Genomic DNA, 17,916 nt, shown 5'->3' on the forward strand with positions numbered 1-17,916 from the left:
AAAACTTGTAAACTGGTAAACCTGCTGGTTGAATTTAAAACATAAAAGACTCATAAATAAAAACTGCAGGTGTTGTAAGGCATTAAAACTGCAGATTAAATTGAACAGGGCAAAATGCCAATCTCTCCGATTGAGTTCAACCGCTACAGATTCTTCATTGTAAACAACTTTAGTGTAAAAAAAAACATGTTATAAAGTGCTTAAACAATACACATAAAGAGACTCCTCATCTGATTAACATTTACATCACCGATGTTAAATACTTGGTATTTATGTAACTTTACACAACAAGCAGAGTACTTCTTCAGTCATTCTGATTAGATTTCCTAACTGTAATCACACTTGTGCTTTCCGACAAGTTCGTCATGGGTTGGCTTTCAAAAACAAGAGCTAATTAAATATGTTTAAAAACTTTTCTACAGATTACATTTAATTGACACTTACAAAAGCCTTTTAAAAAATCTCCCATTTCTCTTTTTCATAAGGTCTGGGATTAAAATACAGTGCTGGAAAACAAACGCAACCCTGAGCAGAGCTGTAGTAGAAGCTCTTTCATTATTACTGACTTTATTATTACCTCATTCAGATTTTTGTCTGCAGCGGAAGTGGCAGACGTGCTGACAAATACTGGCTAGTGAAGTGCTGATGCAACCCTCGGGGGCATGAGCCCTCAGACCTGCCCGCTCGTATTAGGGCTGTCCTCGGTGGCTTGTGTGCAGGCTGGAGTAACCAGAGGGGACGTGAGATTCAGGTATCCCTGCTCAAGTGGCGGCCATGTTGGGACCGATGCACTCGTGCTGTCCAACACCACGTGCTTGCTCACCTTCGCACGACAGATTGTGTCCAGGATGTCCACGCGGTCACAGAAGCCTGAGGTCAGACTGAAAATTCACTGTTACATCGCTGCGTAACAAACGTATGTGGAGGTTTTATTTTAACAGTGAAGCCCACTCTGAACTGGTCACGTGCAGCAACGCAGTATAAGCTGTCACGCATACAGCGCACAATCAAATGGTGTTATATCAAATACAGTTAAAACTTGTTCGTTTTATTATTAGCATCTGAGCAAAATAAGAGAAAAATGCTTTTAAGCATTTTAACTAATTTGAGCTTGATACAACTTAAATTATTATTTTTAATCATGTTAGGAGAAAATTAGCTTCAGAAAAACACTTCTGAGTACAATAGTTGTGAAGTTTCTCATGTAATAAACAGTGGAGACAACACAACTGGTGAAGTAAAAATGAGTTGTTTTTTTCTTGAGCTGAGAGGATTTATCTGTTGTATAGATGCCAGTAAACTCCCAACGTTCTGATGCTGACTGGTCTAAGCTTACGCATGCAGAAAAAGTGACAGTTTCAGCTGCTTAGATTCACCGGTGTTTTGATTTACACACCACGTGGCTGCTAATATGACTTGTACTGTGAGAAAACGCTGAGTCTACAGGACCTTTAGTAATATACCTCAGTGGATGTACAGCCCAGTCATGTCACCTTGTATCAGACATGTTTAAATGAGGCTACATGGAACATTAAGGCAATGTTGACTAGGTATTGTTTAATGAGTGTTATTAAGCCATTATTGTTTCATATTTTACATAATAAACTACTTTTATGTCCCTGGCCTTACCTTAGTGTAGAAGCATGAAGGATGCCCTCAGAGAGACCATCAGAGGAGACCACTTTTTTGGCATTCTGCTAAAAATGTAAATGATTTATTACCAAACACAAACATTCTTATAGAATTGTTTTAAATATATCTAAATAAATAATATATATTTCTACCTCCAGACTGTAGATCGACTTGACGTTCCTCAGAGCTCGTTCCAAGGAGCTGACTTGATTTGAGAGCTTTATTGTTCTGTCCTGTAGCTGCCTGTTTTCCACTTCTAAGACATTAACCCTGGAAGAGGTTTACGTTTACACTCAGGCACAATTTAAAAATGACAAACTCTTGATATTCTTAGTAGTTTGTGTAGATTACTGACATTATAGGCTGACAAGAAGAAAATACTTTCTTGTGATGATAATGACAATAACGTGTAGAAATTTTAATTTCTATTCAATTAGCAAATAAGACTCACAGGTAAGATACTTCATTATAGGATGAGTACAGCAAGGTACTGAGATAAATCTAAAGTTTAAAGTACACCAAGGCCAATTTTGTGCTTCATTTCCTGAGATATTGAAGTCTGAAAAGGCATTTTTGGAAAATAAATGAGGCTATAATCACACAGCAGGTTTTAATATCGCAATTCTAATATTTTGCTGAGATATTTTGTGTGGTTGTTTTACAATACAAATTAAATTTGATCACCATCTAATGTGAACAATCTGCAGCTCTGCATGTGCAGAAAATGACGTCGCACAGCACACTGTTTACATAAAATATGGATGCTACATGTGTTAGCGTGTGTATCAATTCTGAAGGTGTGGTGCAATCGAATCAGACTAAATTATCTGTACTGAATATGAAAGTGACCTGAGTCAGATAAAAAAAAAAAAACAGATTTGTGACATTCACACTTAAAAACAATTAGATGTGTCTCAAATGGCCAAAAAATGTCATATTTTGCCATCTTTGCCTAGCCTTAATCTTAAAGACATTTCTTTTAAAGTAGAAAGGGACACCTTTTTTCTGATTGCATTTAATAGCTTGTTAAAACCGTCAAAAATGAAATAAAAAAAAAACAGACTGAGATTATCTTGTACAATAGAGTGATATAATTAGATGATCATCAGGAGGCAAAGGGCCTGTATGGTTGATATTAAATAGAAAGATGCAGACTCTAAAGGCACTCAGTGGAAAATAATAACTTATTTGACTGTACAGTAAAATAAATGTTATCCCTGGGTTAGTTCGGTGAGCAAAGAGTGACTTTTTCTTTATGCTTGATTAGCACAGGAATACTTCTGATTACAGTAGCCCCTCACTTATCGTGGGGGTTACGCTCCAGACAACCCTGCGGGCCATGATAGGTGAAAATCCACAAAGTAGGGATGTTTATTTGAGTATTTATTTATATAAGGCTTTATAAACCCTTCCCACACTCTACGCGCTTGATTATTTTAAATAAACAATCCATGCTGCTCATGCGGCTCACTCAAGAACCGCCCGCCTTTCTTTTTCCAAGTCTGTCTGTTGTGCGCTCGCCTGTTGTGTGTCTCTGGGACACAATGGGGAACAACAGGCCCCACCCTCACCACCTCCTTTCTCTTTCTCTGCTATGACAGACAGCCTTGGAAAGAGAAGTGGGGAGGGGGGGGTCTGTCTTACACCTAAGTAAGACGCACTCAGCCACTCTCTTTCACTCTTATTTTTCCACCTAAACATTTTCTCTGATATTCTACATTTGTTCATCTGATCCGTTCATTCCTGCTCCCTGAGTAGTAGTGATGGGGAAAGACAGACCCTGCCCCCTCCTTTCTCTTTCTGAGGCTGTCTGTCACAGCAGAGAGAGAGAAAGGAGGGGGTGGGGGTTGGGGTCTGTCTTTCCCCATGGACAATCATGTGTCGTGTTCAATCTTACGTTGAAAATCCGGCAAAGAGTGACTCAGCGAAAGTCTAACTGCAAAGTATCGAGGGACTACTGTATAACTAAAACAAACTTTTGTTGTCAACATGTTGTGGAAGAGCAACTTTACATATCAAATTTAGATTTAAGATCTTTAGTTGTGGGATTTAAAATGTATTATTTATTTATTTTTCTTTACCAGGTTATTAATGTTTACACTTCATAAATGAGCTAAGGCACAAGCGTGTAAAAAGTGATTCATTAGGTTACCTGTGTTGGACTGTAGAGGCCATCCTCATGCCTTTGCTGCCCATTTCTTCTGCCTCGCTTATCTTCCGCAGCAGTTCCCTTTTTTCCTCCAGCAGCTTCTCGTTTTCGATCATCACCGTATTGATCTGCTCCTTCGCCTAATGGCCACCAAGGGAGGAGGCAAGACAAAGAAATATATAAAAACTGGGGAGCTTTTAGAGAATAACAGTTGAAAAATATTACATATATTTGGGACTAAAAGGTGTGTGTGTGTGTGTGTGGTGGGGGGATGTGTGTAACACCTTGTGTGAGAGACTGGAGGCCAGTGCCAGGTCATTCTCTAGTTTCTGGATGGTAGAGTCCCTCTGAGCTGTTGCTTTAAGAAAAAGCTGCTTGGCTTGATGTAGCTTGCTCCTGTGATGAATCTGTTTTTCGTTGTACTTTCTGGTTCACGGATCAGAAAAAACAATAATAACGAAAAAGTTAAAAGTGTGTGTGACTTCTCTGATCATTCTGAGCTGGGACTTTTATTTCATAATGCTAAGCTTAGTGATGTGCATGTCTGACCTGACACTAGCATCCAGTTGTAGGAGAACCTGCTGCAGTTCCTCCTGCAGCCGTTCACTCTCCTGCTTACTGGACGCCAGCTCCTGCTGCAGCTTGTGGTTTGACTTCTGACTGTTTTTTTCCTTGAGAGCACGTTCAGAATAGAATAGCACCAATATCACTGCCAAGACTGCATCATCAGATACAAAATTCTAGTTTACTGATTGCTGTGATTTGCACCAAGTGATGGGTTCAAAGAATGCATGAACAATTTTGCACATTTACTAAAGAAACAATAAAATAATTGGACTGCAAATATTTCAAAACAGTTCACCAAAAAAGCTTTTGGCAAGCTGAAAACTCAAACAGGTAAAGTCACAATGAAGCAAAATTTCAGAGGAATGCACAATTGTGTCAAAGTGAAAGAAATGTCACCGCAGGTGTTAAAACCACATGAAATCGTTAACATCTGAGGACCTGTTGCACGTCATTCCTCACCTCTTCTTTTGTCTTGTTCAGCTCCGCCTGCAGGATGGACAGACGAGTGTCCAGCTGCTGGACACGGTGGCTGAGCTCGGTGTTTGTCCTGTTTAGAGAAGCCTCCTTCAGCCTCAAAGAACGCACCTGTTGATGCAGCTCTTCTTCACGCTGCTCTAACAGCTTCCTGAGAGAAGAATGGTTTGAAAAGAACAATGAAGGATGGCTTGTAGATAAAATAAAATCCATCTCTGTTCACAGAATTTTTTATATTTTAATGAGCAAAACACAGAGGTCTTGTTGCTTAAACCCAGTGACGGTTCAAAAGCCCATGCTGATCTAGGTCCTTTAACAACATCTGACTCAGACAACAACCTGAGCGTGAGGCTGGACGATGCTTTTAAACTGGATGCACAGATTAAATCAATGATCAAGTCCAGCTTTTATCACCTGAGACAACTAGCCATGGTCAAACCATTTCTCCCACGACATCATTTTAAGATTTTTAATCCTTTCATCACAACTCTTCTGGACTACTGTAATTCACTTTATGCAGGTCTGAGTCAGTCATTACTGACTACTGTACGTTCCCTCATGCTCGCTCAGGTCAGCAGATCAGCTGCTGTTGGTCGTCCTAAAGTCCAACAGGAGGCTGAGAGGTGAGTGAGCGTTGTCAGTGGCTGCCCCTGAACTGTGGAACGAGCTGCCTTTGCATGTCAGACAAGCTGACTCACTTCCTGTTTTTAAATCTTCTCCGAAGACTCTTTTTTTTCTCTCTTTGGCTTTTAACTCAGCTTGAAATGTTGATTTTGCTGTTTTTATGATTTTAACAGTTCATTACTTTTACAGTTTTTCTTGATTTTATCGTTTTTATGCTTGCTTTTATCAGTGTAAAGCACTTTGGCCAACGTTTTTTTTAAGTGCTTTATAAATAAAGTTGTATTGTATTGTGTGACAGCTGCAGGACAGCTAACCTGATGATGTGCTCCTCCTGCTGCTGGGCTCTCAGGGAACTTAAGGTGTCGGACAGATCCCTGCTGTCCCTCTCCAGGCGGCTGCTCTCACCGGCTCGAGCTTCCTCCACACGCAGCTGATGCTGGGCGTTCTTCAGCTGCTGCTGCAACTCCAAGACCTTCCACCACAGTAAAGACACAAACTTCACTCACAGAGACATGACCTCTGAAACTTGCATCCTTTTCAAAGCTGTGCTGGGATTACTTTTCGAATGTCTGACAAACATTGTTTTTAATGTTGACAGAAAATGAAAAGGTAGAACACATTTTCAATAAGTTCTACCATGAGGTTTATTTTCATGCGTATGGGCAAACGTTCACTCTGCTCCTTAATATTCAGGTAAGGATTAACTTCACTAGAGACAGAAGATAAATTAGGTCACAAACAGTAAATCCCATTAAGGTTTATCTCTGATACGCGTCATATATCCCTAGGGTATGACGTATAGATATTATACTAATAAGCAGAAGGTAAATAAGAATAAAAATAAGGTCTTTATTGCATGGTCAATTCAAATCAGGTTATCTTTAGTGTTGCCAAGCTCACAAGTTGAAATGTGTCATTACATTATCTCATTAACAAAACAAAATACAAATTAAAGGGCTAGCATCCCTTATAAGAATGCATTTCACCCACCGCCTTTAATGTCAGGATTTTAAACAAATATCTTCTTATGTTAAGAAATGATGGAGTAGTTTCCATTTTGGTCAAAACAGAAAATAGCATTATTCCCAATTTCATGGGATGTTGTAGGATGTCCCACTCAGTATGTGTTGTCAATAACTCAGCTGCCACGTACAATTTTAGCTCAATATCTGTAAAACTGACTGAGTTAGAGCCATTTTGGCTAATGTTAGCCATGACTGCCATCTTGAATCAGACTGAGTTGCAGATGTGCATCAAATGATTACTTTCTGAAAGTTTCATTCAAAGCAAACTAGTGGTTCATGATACTTTAAGTTTAGTTAGTCTTTTTTTCTTTTGGTAGTTCTTATAAAGACATGATCGATGACATTGTTAAATCAGAAACTAAGGGCAGAACCTCTCTGAGAGTGGGTCCAACATGTGGGAGCACTTACCTTCTTGTCAGCAGCAATGAGGCGTGCCCTCTCTGCCTGTAACTCCTCCTGCAGGCTGGTGGTGGCACCGCGGCTTGTGCTGCTGCGTGCCAGCTCCAGCTCCAGTTCTCTGACTTTCTGCTGCTGCCGTTCACACTCAGCAGCCTGAGTTTGGACTTTCTGTTCCACTTGGGCCAGTTTGAGCTGGGTCTGCTTCAGTTCTGCACAAAGCTGGAGGAAGCGTATGAAAAATTAGAGCACTCTCGCTGAAAGAAAAAGAGCAAAATATATAGGCAGCAGTGTGCAAAAGTTTTAAACCATCAGACATTTCTTGAACTACCAACTGGAAAAAAGGATGTGCAGTAATTTACAAAATGCTCATTTTAAAATTAGGTGTATTTTTATCTTTCAGTGGTAGACCTCCACTCAACCTGGATAACATTTTATCAAAGGTCACTTAAAAAATATAAGAACATTACAATCCATGGACACAACTTATACAGAAATGAGGGTTGGTTTGAAACTTTTGCACTACGAATGTCCTCCGTGTTGAAGTTTATAGTACAGTTTTAAATTAGCTAATCTTGATATGCATTTTAGAGACTGGGCGTCTAACAGAATGATTAAGATGATTACGAGGTAAGTGTCAGATGCAGTCGGAAAGTTGCGGATGTGCTATAACTAAATACCAACTTTGAGTTTTTCCTGCTCCAGCAGAGTGTTGTGTCTCTTCAGATCCAAGTTCTTCTCCTTCTCGTAGCGCAGCTCTCTCTCAGCTGAAGTAAACAGGCTCTGAGCCCTCTGCACGTCCTGCTTCATCTGTTTAGCCTCTTCTGTCTTCTGGCTCAGCAGAGAATCTTGGGACTGAGGATGGAAACAAGTGTTGAGACGATCAGAAAGGTAAAACAGACACATGAATAAATTCTCAGTTAAGTTATTTATGACTGCTATGAATCATCGAGCCAATTCCAGGCATCCTACCTACTTTTGCAAGGCAGTCTTTTGATGTGTATTGCTTAAAGTACAGAAGGCTAAAGCAGCTACAATAAAAACGCCATATTATTATGCTAATTATTATGATAAACTAATTTTAAAACACTTAGAATGCCAAAAAGATGATTAATATTAGAGATCTTGAACTCAGCTACAGAAACACTATTGTTATGTTGGGATGCTATAAAGTGTTATTATCATTATGTACCTTGATATGAGCCTGGGCTTCATTAACCTGAGCTTCAAGCACCATTTGGTGCTGAGAGGCCAGCTGCCGCTCCTCCTCCAGCTCGTTCTGAAGACGATTCAGCTCTTTCTTCGAAGATGAAACCTTTAAATATCAGACACATGGACATGAAAAATTAGATGGGAAAGTAGAAAAGGAAATTAATTTCAAATTCAAAAATACTTTATTAATCCCAAAGGGAAATTATTTGTTGTTGTAACTCGTTATCCTCATTTTATTAAGAGATGTTATAGATACTGATAATATTTTCATATTGGTTTGTAATAATGGTGGCACAGTGGAACAGTGGCTCAGTTGGTAGAGCTGCTGCCTCTCAGTGAGATGGTTGCTGGATCAAATCTCGGCTGTGGGCCTTTCTGGGTGGAGTTTGCAGTTCTCTCTGTGCATGTGTGGGTTTTATCCGGGTACTCGTTTCCTCCCACAGACCAAAAACATGCATGTTGGACTAATTGGTAACTCTAAATTGTACCTAGGTGTGAGTGAGAGAATAAATGGTTGTTTGTCTCTATATGTCCCTGTGATGGACTGGAGACCTGTCCAGGGTGTCCCCCACCTCTTGCACAGTGACTGCTGGATACGAGCACCAGTGACCCCTGTTTCCCAATAAGAATGACGCGAGTATAGATAATGGATGGATGGATTTGTAAGAATATTAAATCCTGCTGGAGCCTAACTTTGACTGTGGTTTTTTTCACCACCTTGTCCTATTTTAAAACATCTAATAAAAAAGTTAAAAGTGATTTAACATTCAGACCTGTTTAACTTTTAAAGGTAAATAAAGTTACCTGAGCCAAAGCCTCAGAGTTGGTGTTCTGCACAGGACGGAGCCTTGATTCTGTACTAGTTGTTTGCAGGTCCAGCTTTTGGCTGCGACTCAGCGCTTCCTTTGCAGAGGACAGCTGCTCTTGAGTCCACAGAAGTTGCTTTTTAAGGTGCTGAATCTCAAGTTCTAGTCTTTCTCTTTCCCCTTCGGCTGCTAGCTTCTTCTGAACAGCAGCGCTTAGCTCGGCTTGAAGTTCAGTCATCTTCAGTCGTTCAGAGGCCATCTCATCCCTGGAATTCATGCACACATATGCAAACCAAGCAAGCTTCAGCATCACAGCCCTATCTCGTCTTTGGTCATAAAAACAAATGAAGGTATTTGTTGCGACAACTGAGAGCTATTGAAAAAACTACAACTTAAATATGAACCGTATTGCAAAGTCTGCACTGAAAGCAACCTCAGAGTGTTGTGTGCTGTCTGGAGGCTGCTGAGTTCAAGTGTCAGGCGGTCAATCTGTTCCTGCTGGTCAAAGGGAAACCTGTTTTCCCGAAAGTCTAACTGAGTCTGGGTATTTTCTTTGTGGGATTCCAGCTCGGCCTGGAGTCTGCTGTGAGCACGCTCCATCCGGGCCACCTAAAAAGCAGAGTCAAAGTCAGAGAACCTAAAAGTTGTAATTCAACACCAATATATTCATGTTAATACATTTGTTGATACCATGTTTGTACCAAGTAAAAAAAAAAATAGGCAGAGAAGTAATCTGAACAAACCTTTTCTTCTAAAACGGCCTTTTCTCCCTTCACTTGAGTCAGACTTTTAATGAGTGTTTTCCCTTGTTGGCATTCGGTCTGAAGGCCGCTGACCTCAAGTCTCAGCTTCTTTAGTTCTCGCTCACCTATCTGCAAAGCCTTGGGAGCAGATTTTTTTTTTTTTAATTACAAGAAAATGTAGATGTTGCTTAATTATTTGAAGGACGTGTCTACACTTATAATTCCATTTTTAGGTTTTAGCCTAGAATTTTTCCTTTTATACATAAACAAACAAATACCTAACAAAGTTGTGACAATTCAGTTTAATAAACAAAACTTTTAGACCTAAAGTTTGTTTAGAACGCAGCTTCAGCGTCAAACTGAACTGAAAGTAGTTTTGAAGATGTGGGTGGTTAGTTTGTTGGCAGACAGTTCTCGCAGACCTTAAAGCGAGTTTATACGTCAAGAGAAGTGTCAAAATCGTTCCTCGCTGACGTGGTTGAGTGATGAAAATTCCCATTTGCAAATCGCAAAAAATGTTCTTCTCACACCACCTGACATCCTGTTCTGTACAGAAACCCCTGTCAGAAGTATTGCCTTGCAAGGTGTGCGCCAAGCTTTGTGTAATACACGCTATTTGTCGAAATCAGTGGCAGTCTCTGTGACAAATTTACAAAACAAGTTCACAAAAATACAAGATCTTCCTCCTCCAAATATATTATCAACTGAAAATAGGCCTCCACTCTGACAACCGTACTCTTGCTCTTTTGTTTTTGTTTCCATGTAACGTGTTCTGCAGTGGGAGGGCTTACCAGGACTTCTCTCCTGCAGCTTCTCTTTGTATATATTTATATAATAAATAAAATAGTATAAAGTATCCATGCACAAAAGAAAGTCTAACAACCACGTCAGTGAGATCTGATGTTTATGTCTTATGAAGTATAAACCAGGCCATAGTCTGCTTATTTGGTATGAATCAAATTTTGTAAGTGTGTCCACAATCATTCAAATGAACCACACAAACCTGCAAAACGTAAACGCTCCATAAATTCAGCAAAAAAAATTTTAACCAATGTATTATTTTTAAAACTATAAGCACTGTTGCTTCCCCACATTTGAACGCAGACATGTACGTATTTAGTTATTACCTCTTTATCTTTTTTGAGTGCAGTCTGAGCAGCACTGAGATCTAGCTCCAGCTGTTTCCTCCACTCCTTCTCCTCAGTCAGGCGAGCCTCCAGCAGAGCCATTCTTTCCTGGGTGCTGTCCCTGAGGTGCTTTTTGCAAGGTTAGAGGAGAGCTCTGTGTATGTCCACGTTTTATTTAGATACCGACATTTAACTTTCCACATGAGTCACAATCAATTTGTCACTAACTCTGAGGTCAAGCCAGAGCACTCGGTGACATCTTTGAAAGAAATATTACTAAAAATGAAAAGAGAGTAATTTCCTACCAACTGCAAGTAGGACTCGGTGGTTTTGACATCATCGCCATTCTTCAACAGTTTTTCCTGGGTATCTTGCTTTTTCAGCTCTGCCTCCAGGCTTTTAATCTGTAGATTCAGCCATGACACAGGTTGCAGAACTGATTTATGGTGAATGGTTTTATTTCTTTATATGTAACATAAATGTTTCCTAAATAAATTAATGTCTCATATTATTACCCACTTAGAACTAATGAGGCATTGCTGAGGAAGAGCTAAGCTCTGCCCATTACCCTTCTGTGCAGTCCCTCCAGTTCTCCTTCATGACGATGTCGCTCCTCCTTGCTGGCATTTTGAGCCTCCCCCAACAGGGCCTCCAGCTCCTCATTCCTTTCCTCTAGCTCTTCCTGTTCCTTTCGTAGCCGCTGGAGTTGTCGTTGCAATTCTCTCACCTGAACAAGTACGTCTTCCATCGCCTCCAGACACCTAACATAGAATAACCACGGTCAAACCACGATTTAAGTCTAAACACTCCTGATGAAGTCATAAATGTGTCAGATTTTAAGCTAAATGTAGAGGAATTACCGTTTGTGAATCTGAGCATTTTCTTGGACTGGTGCACCGTTTTCCGATTCACTGTTCTTGTCCTTTAGATCCTCTCTGGCTGAATCATTTTTTGTCTGCTAAACAAACCCCCATACCAAACAAATGTACACTCTGGCAATAACTTTTTTTGAGTTTTAATTTTAGTAAAGAAAGAAGAAAACAAAATGTGCCAACCTGATCCAGGAGATTTTCTTTCTCTAGCTCCATGATGTGAACTCTTTCCCGGAGACTCTTGTTCTCAGCATCCAGTTGGTCATTTTGCGCTTTGGCTTGCTGCAGCTTCATCACATCTGTAAACAGGCGTCTGACGTTACACATGTATATTTTCATTCTTTTATATTTAGTCTAGCTTTTCCTTTAAAATTGCAAAACTTTCAGTTTATAAAATACTTGGGAAATTTAGCTCAAAAGCAAAAGTAAATAACAGCTTTCTAAAATAAATACCCTTTTAAAGCTTGATTTAAAAGACAGCTTTATACCAAGCAGTTTTTTTTTTGTTTCATTTGTGACTACCTCACAAGTAGGTTGTAAATAAAACTACCAATTGATTGAATGTTAGCTCGAATTGTAAAGAGGCAACAACAGCAGGTTTCATCAGAAAGTAAAATAAATTTAAATGAAGAGCAGAACAGCTCTGTAAATGTCTGCACTGTGCAGTCATGGTTGACCTTGACTATGAAACAAGCATTAACAGCCTACATCTTCAGATCCTGCACATTCTTTTAACCCTTGGATTATGGCAAGAAAAAAATACATTTATTATGTTGCGGGTCATTTTTACCCGTATTGTGTAAATCCATTCAAAACAGTCAAAAATTAAGTTAAATCAATAAGAACTTTACTTTATATTATACAAAAATTTAGAAGAGAAGAAACGATATACAATTCCAACACTATATTAAAGACTACCATCATGTAATGGCAAAAAACTGCAACAAACTGGTGTTTTTGCAAAACTGCACCCAGCACCAAAACATAGAGCCGACAAATGAAGCCAAATCTAAAACGTTGCTCTGAAAAAGTAACTTTAGTCTACACTAATCCATACACTGTCAAAATAAATAAAAAGTAAACCTTATACCAGGTTATTAAAATATATACAGTAGTCCCTCGCTACTTTGCGGACTCACTCTATCGTGGTTTTTCAAAGTAAGATTGGACATGACACACAACTGGCTGATTAATGGATGAACCGCACGATCGGCATAGAATTTTTATTTAAAATAATTTGATTTTAAATTATTTAGCAACTGCTGCACCTGCGTGCAGCCCACAGCTGCAGGAGAAGCTTCCTCCTGCAGCATGTCATATCTCCATCATATTGTCATAGCTCGCCATCTGCAACAGAGAAGTGGGCGTGGCCAAGAGCGCTGGCGGAGAGCAGCCAGAGGCAGAGAGCTGAAATCATGACATGCTGTGCTCTTTTAGAGCGTTTAGAAACATTGTTTAGAATATTGCAAGTGTGAGAAGTGTTTAAAACACCTTTATATATATATATATGTAAATACTAAAATCAACTACTACTTACTACTTGTACTACTATTCCTACTTCATGGTTTTTCACTAATCGCGGGGCTTCAGGGTACGGATCCCCCACAATAAACAAGGGACTACTGTACACACACCTTCTAAACCTAATTGTTTTATTAATTTATATCTGTAACATTCACACCGCTCTGCCTCACCGCTGTGTTGCAGTTTGTCCACTTCCTTCTTCAGGTTCTCTAGTTCTTGAACTGTTCCCTGAAGCTCCCATTCTGGGATTATAAAATATTTTAAACACTAAAAATACTTCATATTTTTCCTGCTGTTCATATATTTCCTGCCTCAGGGTAGAGGCTGTTCCTCAGTCTACAGTTCTACACTTAATGCTCCTTAACCTCCTTCCTGAGGGGAGCAACAAGTGTGTGTGTGCTGGGTGAGTGGGGTCCTTCATGATGTATGATATAATATTATAATAAGGTATGCTACAATATTCATGTAACACAACTATATATATTTGTACAAAGTAAAATAAGGTATACTGAACAGAAAGCTATGATTAGTCTTTGTGACATACCACTCGTGTTTTGGTTGTTGTTTCTGGCTTCATCCAACTCATTGGTGAGTCTGCGGATGTCCTGATGAGCCATCGCCAGCCTCCTGGACGCCTCCTCCAGGTCTCGCTCCAGCCGCTGCCGCTCATTCCGATCCCTGGAAATCTCCTCACTGTGAGCCTGATGTAAAAATAATGAAGCAGAGAAGGTTAGTGCGGGAGGAGAACAGCAAAAAAAAAGAGTGGCGGTTTGACCAGAGATGCAAGTGAGCCAACATGCAGCTGAGAGAAGCATGCACTTTCAGGCCGAGGTTTATCATCATTGTAGGCCTGAAGAGAGGCAAGGAAAATAGTTATTTAGGTTTCATTTGCACAGAAACATAACTGGAAGAAAAGAGTACCCATGCTGTTGTGACATTGGTGGTTTTGTTTAGTCTTCTTTCTTTTTTTTTTTTTAAGTTACATTTTAAAATAAGAAAAGCAGAGTCAGAGCTGAGACAGGGGTATGGCATGCAAAAAGCGCCACCTTATTAAGAAAGAAAATGTAACAGTGCTGTTATTTCATTTGCGTTTTAACAATGATTCCTCATGTATGCGATACTGAAGTGATCCATGTTGTATGCATGTTGATATCCAAGCACAAACGGATGCTGTTTTTTCAATGTGTAAAGTATTTAACAAGCCAGTGATACTGTACTCCTATGTTTTGGTTTTCACCACAACACCAGTGTTAGTAATTGGTTAGCATTAGCTGTAAAGTGTACACCTACAGGAGCCACATTGTGTTTGCTCTGACCAGACCTGTGCAGGCCAAACAGCTTCTTCCATGGACTCTGGGATGAACACTGCCGAGAGGAAAAACCAGCGTGTGCACAATAATCCTTTACCCTGACTGAGGAAGTACGATCCGTTTTGTTTCCAAACTTCATTCTTCATGGATAATTAGTTCAAATGAAGATCACCTCACCTTTGTTATGCTGTCTATGGTCTTCTGCATGTCCCCTCTCTGATGATGTATGTCCTCTCCCATCATGTGGTGTACATGCTCCTGTTTGTGTCATAAACCAGTAAAAAAAATTTGAACCACATTCATAATGTCTGGATGTACTTTGGTTAGATAACAGTTATGCTTAAAATATTTAATGTGAGTGGTGACTGCACATTTATTGTTCATGATGCAGGAGCCCCACGGTTACAGTTTAGTTCAAGAGAAAAAGCTGAACCACTGTATCATATGAAGAGAACTATGAAGCAACACCTAATGCAAGGGACAGAATACACTTAGAATAATTGAATGTTTATGTTTAATAAAATATTAGACCGTATGATACATAGCTCACAGAAATTCTGTACTTTGAAATAACCAACACATTTATTTTTTTTACTGTGCATCGTTACATCTAAATATTTTAATATTGATGTTGAAACAGGAAAAGAGCCAGTGACTCTAAACAATTATGAAAAATGCAGAGTACTAAATCAGTGTTAAAAAATATACTTACTACAGCCACTAAAGATTTTATACCAAATAATAACTACAGTATAATTCAACATCTTTGTTGTTTTAGAGATGAAAAATTACAATATTATCCTTGAAAAAGTTGGATATATTTGTGGAATGGATTTCATTTGCCACTTTTTAAACCTTGCACGGCTCTTTTCCTCAATATACTGAAGAATTGTACTTTCATTACTTTTTCCAGCACATGTTGACTTGTGTTACTTGTTTTGTTTGAAGAAATTAAATTGGATTTGGGTTTTGTTGTTTGTTTGTTTATTTACCTGGTGGTCACAATCTTTCAAAGACCCAGCGAAACTCTGACTCTCCAGTTTCCCCTCAGCAGCCTCTAACCTTTCCAACAGCGTGGCTCGTTCCACCAGTAGGTAAGCCACCTGCTCGCTGGGGCTGCTCAAACCCATCTCCCCCAGGTCTTCCTGAGCCAACATTTCAGACAGTTCCTTACTCTGGCAGTCTAAAAAAGGAGATTCCTCATCAGTTCAGTATAGAAGGACTACAAAATAATATCTAAATCAAGATAACGCTTCATGATACTGTCTTTCATTGAAACATAGGTAAATATCCATCTTAGGGATACTGTTTACAGTTTACTCCTATTTCTAACATACAAAGCTCTCAACAACCTAGCTCCATCTTATATTATATATTACAGATGTTATTGTCTCTTACATTCCTAACAGATCACTCTCAGACTGCAGGTTTGCAACTTGTCAACTTTTGAGATTAGGCTTAAGTCTTTCCTTTTTTGATAAATCCTATAGTTCGTATCAGCTTGGGTTTCCTGAGTTATCCCTTAGTAGTAATAGTCCCTTATAGGCTTTTAGACTGCGGGAGGACAACCTGACCACATTTCATCACTCTGCAGCTGTCTTTACTTGCTCTTCTTTACCTGTTTGTATTTGTAATTATTTCTTTACTTAACATGTTTTTTTGTCTTTCCTCCTATAGTAAGTACAACTGGACCTGCCATCCAATGTTTGTTTCTCCTTCCTGTCCTCTCAAACCCAGCCAGTCGAAGCAGATGGCCGCTCGTCCTGAGCCTGGTTCTGCTGAAGGTTTCTTCTTGTTAAAAGGGAGTTTTTCCTTTCCACTGTAGCCAGTGTGCTTGCTCAGGATGGGAGACTGCGACGAAGTGAAAATTCAACGCAATCTGCTGCTTCCTTACTATAACTGGCTTTTTAAAGTACGTGAATGTTTCTGTTCAGTGCCCTGAGACGACTTCTGTCGAGACTTAGTGCCATACTGTATAAATAACCTGAACTGAATTGGAAAGACAATTATTTAAGGTGTTAAAAATAGCTCAAACACAAGAATGCTACCACTATTAATAATTTACTGTCTTCACCTAGTTGATGTTTGATCTGATGAAGTTCGAGTCGCAGCTCTTCATTGTCTCTCTCATACTCTGCTGTCAGACACTCACGCTCCTCCAGCAGCGTTCGAATATGTGCCACATAGCTCTCCACCTGATAGTTGAAAAAAATAAAAATAACACAATCAGCTATGTTCAATAAACTTTTTTTTTTTTTTATCTGTACCCATTTTAAAAGCATCAGTTGTTAAATAGTGTGCAAAATGTATATACTTCCAAAATTTGCTGCAGTTCTGTTTAGTTGACCCAGCCGTTCCACTGAACCATGAAGGACAAATAGCTGAACATGTGGTGGCAACAGCTGGTCAGCTGAAGCACTGGTGAAATGTCTCACCTCCTTCATTTCGCTGGCCTGCAGGATACGTAAGGTCTGCAGCTCCTGAGTGGCTGACCGAAGCTTTGCCTCACTGCTGAGCAGCTGCTGCCACAGATGTCGCTGCCGCTCCTCCGCACTCGCTTCTGAAGACAAACCATCCTCCTGAAGCCACTTAGACATCTCGTCCAACTCCATCCTAACCTGAAGAAACACAGAATAAAATAAATGTTGCTACCGAATATCTTATTTATCCAACAGGAGTTACAATAAATGTGAAGCTGCAGTTTGTAAAAGTTAATTCATAATCAGAATAATCTACATTTCAACAGGTTGAAAGCTTCCTGTTTTAGAATACAACAGAGGATATGGATATAGACATGACATGAAGATATGACAATAAAGCTGATTCTGATATAGGTTAATTTTAACACATGAAAAAGTAACAGAATTGTTAACTAAAATACAACTTGGTACTATTGTATAAATAGGAATACCAAATAAGTATTCACTATCTATCTGCCAACAATGTCTTAAATTTTAAGAACGTCAGTCAAACAAACTCAATCCTTCTGCAAGCTCATAACACAACAGTGGCTAACCAGCACCAACCACCTGTTCCTGTGCTTGTAACACGAGCTGAAACCATGCAGCCTCCAGACTGCTAGAGGAGCTGACTATACTGCAAAACATGCAGAATATTGTCACAGACAATGTATCTCATGCGCCTCTTGTTCTTACACAAGACGCCAAGTGGCCTCTTGGAACAAACAGCTGAAAGATTAGACATTAAGTACAATCACATTTCAAATACTAGCAAATGTTAGCTATAAGTGTCTATTAAAACTGTCATTCTTTGCCTTAATTTATACAACTAAATTGCAAACTATAAAATAAAACAAATACAAGTTTATCCTGAACTATATTAAATGGTGCCATTTGAAAGAGCTCACTGTAGTAGTTTTCCAGATATACAATTCAAAATTGTGGGTACTGTTGGATTTAATATTTTATACCTTTTTATAATTCCTATCAAGCACT

The 17,916-nt window shown here is 39.3% G+C and overlaps 1 protein-coding gene across 1 annotated transcript in view; it reads right to left on the reverse strand.

The window, feature by feature from the left end:
* Nucleotides 1-581: 581 nt before the first annotated feature.
* ccdc30 (coiled-coil domain containing 30) overlaps nt 582-17,916 on the reverse strand; it is an 18,055-nt gene continuing 720 nt past the window's right edge. Inside the window, exons 2-27 of the mRNA XM_037684266.1 lie at nt 16,897-17,079; nt 16,536-16,656; nt 15,454-15,644; nt 14,639-14,719; nt 14,442-14,516; nt 13,696-13,852; nt 13,322-13,393; nt 11,811-11,926; nt 11,616-11,713; nt 11,324-11,516; nt 11,061-11,159; nt 10,756-10,884; nt 9,629-9,766; nt 9,319-9,494; nt 8,884-9,151; nt 8,060-8,182; nt 7,552-7,722; nt 6,880-7,089; nt 5,761-5,918; nt 4,808-4,973; nt 4,331-4,452; nt 4,066-4,207; nt 3,785-3,921; nt 1,785-1,902; nt 1,630-1,694; nt 582-881 (exon numbers count right to left, since the gene is read on the reverse strand). Coding sequence (XP_037540194.1) covers nt 671-881; nt 1,630-1,694; nt 1,785-1,902; nt 3,785-3,921; nt 4,066-4,207; nt 4,331-4,452; nt 4,808-4,973; nt 5,761-5,918; nt 6,880-7,089; nt 7,552-7,722; nt 8,060-8,182; nt 8,884-9,151; nt 9,319-9,494; nt 9,629-9,766; nt 10,756-10,884; nt 11,061-11,159; nt 11,324-11,516; nt 11,616-11,713; nt 11,811-11,926; nt 13,322-13,393; nt 13,696-13,852; nt 14,442-14,516; nt 14,639-14,719; nt 15,454-15,644; nt 16,536-16,656; nt 16,897-17,079 — 3,720 coding nt within the window. The 3' untranslated portion in view covers nt 582-670. The remainder of the gene's footprint in view (nt 882-1,629; nt 1,695-1,784; nt 1,903-3,784; nt 3,922-4,065; nt 4,208-4,330; nt 4,453-4,807; nt 4,974-5,760; nt 5,919-6,879; nt 7,090-7,551; nt 7,723-8,059; nt 8,183-8,883; nt 9,152-9,318; nt 9,495-9,628; nt 9,767-10,755; nt 10,885-11,060; nt 11,160-11,323; nt 11,517-11,615; nt 11,714-11,810; nt 11,927-13,321; nt 13,394-13,695; nt 13,853-14,441; nt 14,517-14,638; nt 14,720-15,453; nt 15,645-16,535; nt 16,657-16,896; nt 17,080-17,916) is intronic.

Source organism: Nematolebias whitei, chromosome 11 (genome assembly GCF_014905685.2).
Source record: "Nematolebias whitei isolate Nwh7 chromosome 11, NemWhi1, whole genome shotgun sequence".
Classification (NCBI taxonomy): Eukaryota; Metazoa; Chordata; class Actinopteri; order Cyprinodontiformes; family Rivulidae; genus Nematolebias; species Nematolebias whitei.